Source organism: Musca domestica, unplaced genomic scaffold (assembly GCF_030504385.1).
Source record: "Musca domestica strain aabys unplaced genomic scaffold, Musca_domestica.polishedcontigs.V.1.1 26, whole genome shotgun sequence".
In the NCBI taxonomy this organism is placed as follows: domain Eukaryota; kingdom Metazoa; phylum Arthropoda; class Insecta; order Diptera; family Muscidae; genus Musca; species Musca domestica.
The window spans coordinates 10,387,989-10,397,484 of NW_026712283.1; the positions used below are offsets into that span (position 1 = coordinate 10,387,989).

General features: G+C 35.8%; 2 protein-coding genes across 2 annotated transcripts in view; one reads left to right on the forward strand and one right to left on the reverse strand.

The window, feature by feature from the left end:
• Positions 1-905, reverse strand: part of LOC101897091 (dynein axonemal heavy chain 7) — a 102,226-nt gene extending 101,321 nt beyond the window's left edge. The window contains exon 1 of the mRNA XM_059123932.1: positions 575-905. Within this exon, the coding sequence (XP_058979915.1) occupies positions 575-596 (22 nt within the window). The 5' untranslated portion in view covers positions 597-905. The remainder of the gene's footprint in view (positions 1-574) is intronic.
• On the forward strand, positions 387-3,476 carry LOC101893685 (elongation factor Ts, mitochondrial). Its single transcript, XM_005179683.4, has 4 exons — positions 387-494; positions 915-1,165; positions 2,393-2,641; positions 2,714-3,476. The coding sequence occupies exons 2-4, from the start codon at positions 1,007-1,009 to the stop codon at positions 3,224-3,226; spliced, it is 921 nt and encodes a 306-aa protein (XP_005179740.1). The 5' UTR covers positions 387-494; positions 915-1,006; the 3' UTR covers positions 3,227-3,476.
• Positions 3,477-9,496: the final 6,020 nt, after the last annotated feature.

Genomic DNA, 9,496 nt, shown 5'->3' on the forward strand with positions numbered 1-9,496 from the left:
TGATTTCTACAGACGGACAGACATCGACATAGAATTTTATGCTGGGGTCTAAAATACTTTGTGGGGTCTAAAATGTATATTTCGAAACGGAATGACAAACTTAATATACCCTCCAACATGGTTTGTCCGAACACATATTTTTTGCCTTTTTTTCTTCACTCGCTTTCACTTTATTGAACTTTTAGGTAATCGAACAATATTTTGTAGAAAATATTAGGTTATCTATCTTACAAACCTCTGAATAAACCCACTATAATAAAAATGAACTCCACGCAAATTCGAACGTATTTTTCCACAGCTTTGACACTACCTATAATTCATATAAAACACACTGCTAAAACACTACATTGGCATCACTGCATTAAACGAAATGTCAAATCACACATGTTTTCTCTCTTCTCGCCGGCTTACTCTCTTACGTTATCGAAAAACAACGTTCTCTCAAAACGTGTGCTGTCAAAAATTTCTTATTGTGCAACACAGAATCACAAAAAGTACGAATTCAATTGAATTTTCTTAATTATTTTATAAAAATCTCAAATAAACTAAATAAAATGTGAAATAAAAACCATACCAGAATCCGAGCGACGTTTCATTGTTGTAAAATCATTGAAAATATGCGAGTTGAGAAGTGTTGTTTCGTTGGAAATTTCGGCTAGTCAGCCAAAGGCTTTTCGTTTGATTCTTCAATGGGGATAATTTCACGATTTATCTGGCGTTTTACACAATCTTATTAAATGTTATTGTTTTTTTTTTTTTTCTATTTTTTTAATTAAATGTATTATTGAAATATATTTTTCCAATTGAAAACTTTTACACTTCCAGACGTTTTGTCGTTGACGAGTTTTTCCTTGTATTGCCATTTTATTGATTTTGTTTGTTTTTCTATTTAATTTTTTTACCTTGGAAACCAGCCGGTGTTGGGACTGTCAGCACTAAGGAAAATTCAACGTAAATTCAACAAGTTTCGTCACCCAGAGTTACTGACCGCCATCACAGCATAACAATGGTTGTTTTCCAACAGTTTGCCAGATTCCTCCACACCACACGTGCTGTGTATGCCGGTGCTGAGAAAAGTGCATTGGCCGCCTTGAGAAAAAAGACCGGCTACACCTTTGCCAATTGCAAGAAGGCCCTGGAGTTGCACAACAATGATATCAATTTGGTAAGTTTTATTATCTTTCAAAAAACTTAAATAGCAAAGTTCTATCCGTGTGAAAATCTTATGAATTTGGAACCGATTTAAAGTTCAGAAGCCACTGGCATCAGAAAAAAAAAACTTTCCAACAAAACGAAGAACACTTTGGACACCAATATCGGAAACAAAATAGGTTCTCTGGGGAGATAAATAAAACATAATTGCAGAAGGTTGATAAGAAGTCTCACTTCTCCCTATAAAACACCTAAAGGAGGTCTACCGTACCACAGCTGCCATGTCGTACCCTTTCTAATAGTCAAGCTTGTTATTCTTTTACCTTTTTCTAACACACTGCCTCCTCTTTTATTTTTTAGAACTCCTAGCATACAGTCTTAGAAAAACTATGGAAATCCGTAAAATCAGGGTTCTTGGTAGACGCTTTGCCTTCGTTATAAAGTCCTGCATTAGAAAGACATGGATAACTCCCCCACCTTAAAATCCATTTGGATACTTTCGTAGAGGAAATAGACCACGTCTACATTTCTTTCGCTTGCAGTCCATGGAGCTACTTTTCACCCTAACATAGCCGTTCTACTTCAAGGGTATAACGAAATATACCCTGGTGATTTCAACCTGTGCCTCGAGTTATCTTATTCCTAGCTACCGACACATGCCTATGAGATTCCAATTATGAAAATAATGACATACACAGGAGAGACCTTAGCCTCCTCTTAGGACTTCTCTTGAAAGTCCATCTTAATCCAGTCGCTCCAAATAGGCGCAGAAACTTGACTATGTTAACATCAGTTTAAAACATATTTAGTCATAGAGGATATCCTTTTAAAAAACAAAAAAATCATTCGCCTTTGGTACTTTCCAGCATTCACAAGTCAATCAATCGTTAAGTGGACAATAAGTGTGACCTTTACACTTATCTCCAAATTAATCCCATCTAAGTTCCTCGGCCCAGACTGCATTAAAATACACTCAATAAAGGGTAGGATTGTAGGACAGACCTCTGACAATATAAGATATCGTTTCTAATATCGGAAATCTTGTTTTATTTTTCTCATTTTCTGTTTTGGATCAAATTGAATGTGGTACCCAAAAAGACGTCCTTTCCTACCTGCAGGATATTACATATCTGCCCAATTGTCTATCAAGATTTCTGGTCAAATACATTTATAATCACGCCTCCGATTCAGTGTCCACTACTAATATTTCCATTTTTTCCTAATCTTATTTTCCTTTTAGGCTGAAAAATGGTTGAAAGAGCAAGCTCAAAGTCTTGGCTGGTCCAAGGCCACCAAATTGGCTGAAAGGGCCACAGCTCAAGGTTTAGTTGGTGTTTTGGTACGTGGTAATATTGGAGCCATGGTAGAGGTGAACTGTGAAACTGATTTTGTGGCTCGCAATGATAATTTCAAGAATTTCGTTGACCATGTTTCCCGGGTCTGTGCCCAATACACAGAATTGACGCAATTTGATGGAGATCTATGGAAGGTAAGTTGTAACAAAACCCAACAATTATGGATCTTATAATTAACACATATATTCCCTCTCTTCTATTTTAAGTCCGGTTTCGAAGCTGAAGCCTTGAAAAATCTCAAAACACCCGATGGCAAATCTTTGGCCGATCATTTGGCCCTACTCATTGGTACCGTAGGTGAAAATGCCTCCATCAAGAGGGCCATTTGCTTTAAGGTCAGCAATGATCTGCAACTTTCCGGTTATGCCCATCCCCAGACATCGGCTGCCATTTGTCCACAAAATGTTACACAGTTGGGTAAATATGGTGCCATTGTTGCATTCCGTGGTAATAAAATCGATGAAGAGCTACAGAAAAATCTTTGCCAACATATTGTGGGGTTGAATCCCAAAAAGGTCGGCGAGGAGGGCAAGGATGAGCCCAACTCCAATAAGGATGAAGAAACATGTCTGATACATCAAGAATATCTGATCGATGATGACAAAACTGTTGGTGAAGTATTGAAAGAGAATAATGTTGCCATTATTGATTATCAACGTTTCGAATGTGGTGAAGTGGCAACAAATGATGATTTGGAACAAGCCAAAATGAGCAATTGACAAATGCGCCAGGGGAAAGTATTGGAGGGTCTGCCCGAAGGGGTCTGAGAGGTGAATAATTAAAATTTAATAATTTGTTGATAGAATACTATGTTATTCTTCTGTATATGATTTTAAATGAAAAGCTACAGAATATATTTACACATATGGACGCTTTTTCCATTCAATGTTATTGTTAAAGCTTAAATAAATATGAAACAAACATACTGTAGTTATAAAAATACAATGTTATCCTATACCATGACCTAAACTACTTATATTTTTATTATGTGTTTAGGGCAAACAGAATGAACAATTGCGGGACCTACTATAGGATGTCTCACACCACTGCATATAATTAACAGAACTACCTGTAACAGATACATATTTATATAGGCAATTGTAAAAAGTACATCGTACCAACTATGATCGGTACTCTATGCGATTTACGGCTTTCGAACGACTGGATTTTAATATAAGATGATAGGAGACATATTTTAATTTGAATATATTTCTACTGAGTTTGAAGGAGTTACTGGATTCTGCTGCATGCGACCTCTCATAGCAAATATTAATGCAATAGAGTAAAAATTATGTCTTTGCAAAGGCTTAAATATATAAAATCGGATGAAACCTGTATGTCAAAGTTATAAATATCTAATTTGAATTGGTCTGCTGAATCATATATTGGAGCTTAAGCAATATCTGAACTCATTTCCATCAAATCTCATAAATTCAACTCTACACTGAATTCGGTCGTATGTGCCAAAATATGTTACACCTTTGCCAATTGCAAGAAAGTCCTGGAGTTGTACAACAATTATATAAATTTGGTAAGTTTAGCTTAATTATATTTTAATGGAAAAATTTTAAAAAGTTGCGAAGTTCCTCCAATGTGGAAATCTTATGAGGTTCGAACCGATTTCAAGTTTTGAAGCCACTGACATCAAAATAATCATTCCAAAAAAAAAAAAAAAAAACGAAGGACACGTTGAACACAGACGCCGAATATTAAATTTGTCATTCCGTTTGCAACATCACGAAATATTCGTCGGAGATCCCAAAAAGTATATATTCTTGATCAGCATAAAATTTTAAGTGGATTTCGCGATGTCCGCCCGTCTGTTGAAATAACTATTTTTTTTGTGGAGCTTTGAAATTTGACACAGAGTTTAATATTATATGCAGGCTGGTTGGTATTGAAAAGGGGCTATATGAAACCACTTTTAGGTATAGCCCCATATAACGGTAACTCCAGATTTTCGGTTTTTTGAAACTTCCTACCACGATTTACAACCAAATAAGCTGACACTTTACATTTCTTGTTAGATCTGTTCGCTCCCTGCAAAAAATAACGGTACCTTCCAATTTTCGGTATATTGCAGTTTTCTGTCACAATTTCTAACTAAATTAGATTGAGGCTCGCGGTAGGTCAGTTCTCTCTTTGCAAAAATGGTTTTATTCAGGTCAATTAATTGGCATAGCCCCCGTATAATGTACCTCCGGATTTACGGAATTTTCAATGTTTCTGCAAAATTTCCAACCAAATTAGATGAAACTTGACAGTTAGGGTTCCCGCCAGGTCCGTTCTGCCCTTACAAAAACTGTTCTCTCTTTGCAAAAAATGTTCGATTCAGGTACACAAATAGATATAGACCCCATATAACGATATCTCAAGATTTTCAGCACTTTGAAAATTTCTGCCACAATTTCCAACCAAATTGAGTTTCGCTATTTGTATTATTTTGTATACCCTTTTTGTATATCCACCATACATAGTATGGAGGGAGGGTATATTAAGTTAGTCATTCCGTTTGTAACCCATCGAAATAATAATTTTACTCCCAACAAAGTATATATTCTTGACCAGCGTAAAATTCTTAGACGATCATCCGCCTATCCGCCTATTATAATCATGCTAGAGTCAAAACAAATACAGATGGGAAACTAAATTTTTGCATCGTCCTGTCTTTTGTCATTCCAGGTCAAGGAATAGGTCCATGATATCGTGTAGCCCCCACATAACGGTACCCCCGATATTCGGTATTTTTATGATTTTTACCAAATTTTTCAATGGAATTATCTACGCAAGGAGTCCTTCGTGATTACTCCGCCCGCTGAAGAAGAATTGTCCATATAGGTCCACGATATTTCCCATATAATTGTACCTCCCGAAATTCGGTATTTTGATGATTTTAGTCACATTTTTCAATGGTATTGTCTGGAGTTTTCTTTAAGTACTTTACCCACTGAAAGAGAAGTTTTATATAGGTTCACGATATGGTATAGCCCCCATACAATGTTGCCCCCGATAGTCGGTATTTTTTTTTATCAATTTAGCCTAATTTTTCAATGGAATAGTCTGAAAATCCACACAAGGTGTTCCCTCTTAGTACTTTACACCCTGGTAAATAATTTTTATATAGGTCTACGTTTTACTAAAGCGCCCATATAAGGCTAACCCGAGATATTCGGTATTTCCAGAATTTTCGGGACAATATTCACCGGAATTGCGTCAAATTTTGTATTTGAAGTTCATAATGGGTACTACAACCTATGACAGAAAACTGTCCGTGTAGGTCCGCGTCTTAGTATAGCCACAATACAAAGTTACCTCCCCATATTCGGTATTTTGATAATATTAGCGACATTATTCATCGAAACTGTTTCGAATTTATTATACGAAGTCCGGAATCGATACTACATCTTATGACAAAACAAAATACTTATCCAGCTCCACTTCGTATAGCCTCCACATAAAAGTTTCCATTTGAGTTATATTTTTTGACAGTTTTTTTTTTTTTAATTTTCAAGCTCCTTCCGAGTGGTGGAGGGTATAAAAAGTTCGGCCCGGCCGGAGTTAGCTGTTTTTTTACTTGTTTTATTTTAAGTAAAACAGATTGATATTTTAAGTTAACATATTCTTCTATTTCCATTACTTCGTTTTAATTTGATAAATACAGTGGTGGAAGTTATAAAAAATCGGGCCGGCAGAACTGAAATCCTTTTGTTATGTGTTTTATAAAAAGAACACTTATTTATTAGTGTAGTGATTCCACTTTTTTGACATTGATTGTAGAAAAGTTTTTGTGATATGAGCGGTTTGTAAATAACTTTTGGAATGAATATCCCCAAACAAAAAAACAAGGGAACTGTCCAGGATTGATGGCTCTTTCCTGCCTTATCCCCCAGTAAACATTGTCATTGTAGTTTTTATAAAAAAAAAATAATTAAGCCTCCTTGTTTTGCAACGACTACATCTAGTTTCAAATTAAACACTTACTAGGATTCGAAAAAATTGATTATTCGAGTTTTCGAAAAAATTGATTATAAACAATCAATTATTTCGAATTTTAAGAAAAAGATCGAATGGTCCTAACATATCCATATACTTAGATACTTGATACTAAATACTTGATCGTAATGGATACTACAGCACATAACAGAAAATTGGCTGTGCAGGTCCACGCCTTCATATAGCCCCCATATAACGACACTCCCCGCTATTCGGTATTTTGATGATTTTAGAGACATTATTCACCGGAATTGTTTCAAATTTGGTATTTAAACTTCGTAATGGATACTACAGCCTATGAAAGGAGATTGTCTGCGCAGGTCCACGTCTTCGTATAGCCCCCATATAACGGTACCACTCGATATTCGGTATTTTGATGATTTTAGCGACATTAATCACCGGAAGGGTTTCAAATTTGGTATTTGAAGTTCCTAATGGATACTACAGCCTATAACAGAAAATTGTCTATGCAGGTCCACGCCTTCGTATAGCCCCCATATACTAAACACTAGGCTCTATGATACTAGCCTTCTGGAAACCCGTAATCTCATATTGCTTCTAAGCGGTGTACCTGATTACGTTGATTTTTCGAACTTTGTCTCCAATAAATAAAAGCTTATGAATCATACATTAACATTTTCCAATTATTCCACAGAAGGTTACAAAATTGAAAATAAAAAAACATAATTGCCATGATGGGGATAGAGTTTCATTGAACTCAGTTACCACAAATAAAAAACTCACTTCCCCTCTCTAAAGTTAGAACTTATTTTTTTTTTTTTTTTTTGAATTTCATTCCATTATCTTCCAAAAGGTCACCATCAGTTTGGTGATGATCACAATACATAGCTTTTTTGTTTGTTATTATTTTTTCAGTTCTTCCTCCACAATTGTGCTGATATCTGAACTCCAGTTGAGTGAGGGATCTACGCATGAGTGACAACCGGCAGCAGGTGCATGCATAACAATTTCATAAACAAATGAATATAAAAAACAAAACAAAACATGACAATAAGAGTGGTGATGTTAAAAAGAGACCACGGCACGTCCATACATATGTATACGTGCCGACTAACAGCTGGTTGTTGGCTGGTGGTCTGTTGGCCAAAACACCGAATATAGAACGTCTTCTATTCCACTTTGGATTTTGGGGTTGCAATCAAAAGAAGTGCATAAAGAGAAGTGGCAAGTCCAACTTGCCGTTTGGTAGACGAAATGCTCATAATGATGTATGAAGGTGGGCAAGAAGCAAAGTAGTGTTTCTTCACAAAATGAAGGCTACGCTTAAAGAAAGGTGCTGAGAAAGTACAGTGACTCGAGGGTGAAATATATTTGCGCTTAGTATTTGTCGGGGAGGGAGGAAGAAAAATAATTGCTTTCAATGCAAGTAAATATTGACTTTTCGATGTTAAAATTCAAGGTATCGTTTTGAAGACGAAGTGTGGTGTTATAACCTCCACCAGAGTATGGAGGGTATATTCAGTTTGTCATTCCGTTTGTAATACCTCGAAATATACATTTTAGACCCCACAAAGTGTATATATAAATTCTTGATTAGCATACAATTCTATGTCGATTTAGCGATGTCCGTCCGTCGGTCACTCTATCTTCCGAACGAAATGAAGTATGTTGATAAAATTTTACTCAAATGTGTATTATGTCCGTATGACTCTTGGTACTGAAAATGGGCCATGTAGGTTCACATTTTGGTATCGCACCCATATAATGGTACCTCCCCATATTCGGTATTTTGATGATTTTAGCGACATTATTTCCCGAAATTGTTAAAAATTTGGTGTTTGAAGTTAGTAATGGATTCTACAGCCTAAGACAGAAAATTGTCTGTGCATGTCCTCGTCTTCGTATAGCCCCCATATAACGGTACCTCCCGATATTCGGTATTTTGATGATTTAAGAGACATTATTTACCGGATTTTTTTCAAGTTTCGCATTTCATTATTGTAATGGTCCCTAATATAACGGCTACATTCGGAAGTTCTACGATTTTAACAGAATTTTTAACGGATCTTATTTATTGATTTTTTTATACCCTACACCACAAGGTGGTCAGGGTATTTTGTCTTTGTGCATTTGTTTGTAACAGGCAAAAGGAAACGAGATAGACCCATAGTTACTTTTGAGGATCTCCATAGAATCACTTTCTGAGTTGATTTGTGCATGTCAGTTAGTCTTTCCGTCCGTCCATCTGTCCATGTATTCTTGTGAACAAAATGACGGTCGCATTTCTTATCCGATTAAGATGAAATTTTGCACAAATCATTTGTTTTTCCCAAGGACGAACCCTATTGAAATTGGAGATAATCGGTAAAAATTTAGATATAGCTCCCATATATATCTTCGTCCGATTTTCCTTTTATTGTGCACCAAACGTGTAATATCAGCCCGAATAGTATGGAATTTTGCACATATAACCAAATTAGGCCTGAAAATAAGTATGCCAAATATTATCGAAATCGGTTCAGATATAGCTATAGCTCCCATATATATTGTTTATCCGATTTGTTATTTTTCGCAGCCGTAATATGCACTCTGTAACAACAATATTTGTGGAAATATATCAAATACAGCTCAGAAATACATTTGCTAAATTTTATCGAGATCGGTTCAGATTTGGATATAGCTCCCATATATAACTTCGTCCTATTTACCTTTTATTGTGCACCAAACGTCTAATATTTGCCCAAATTGGATGAAATTTGACACTTACGACCGAATTGAGTCTAGAAGCTAGTATATCAAATTTGGTGAAGTTCGGTTCAGATATAGCTATAGCTCGCATATATACTGTTCATCCGATTAGTTATATTTGTTACCCACTGCCATATTATGCACTCCGTAACAACGATATTCAGGGAAATATTTCAAATACAGCTCAGAAATATCTTTGCCAAATTTTATCGAGATCGGTTCCGATTTGGATATAGCTCCCATATATATTTTTATCCGATTTCAAATTAGTTGTGCACCAAATGGGC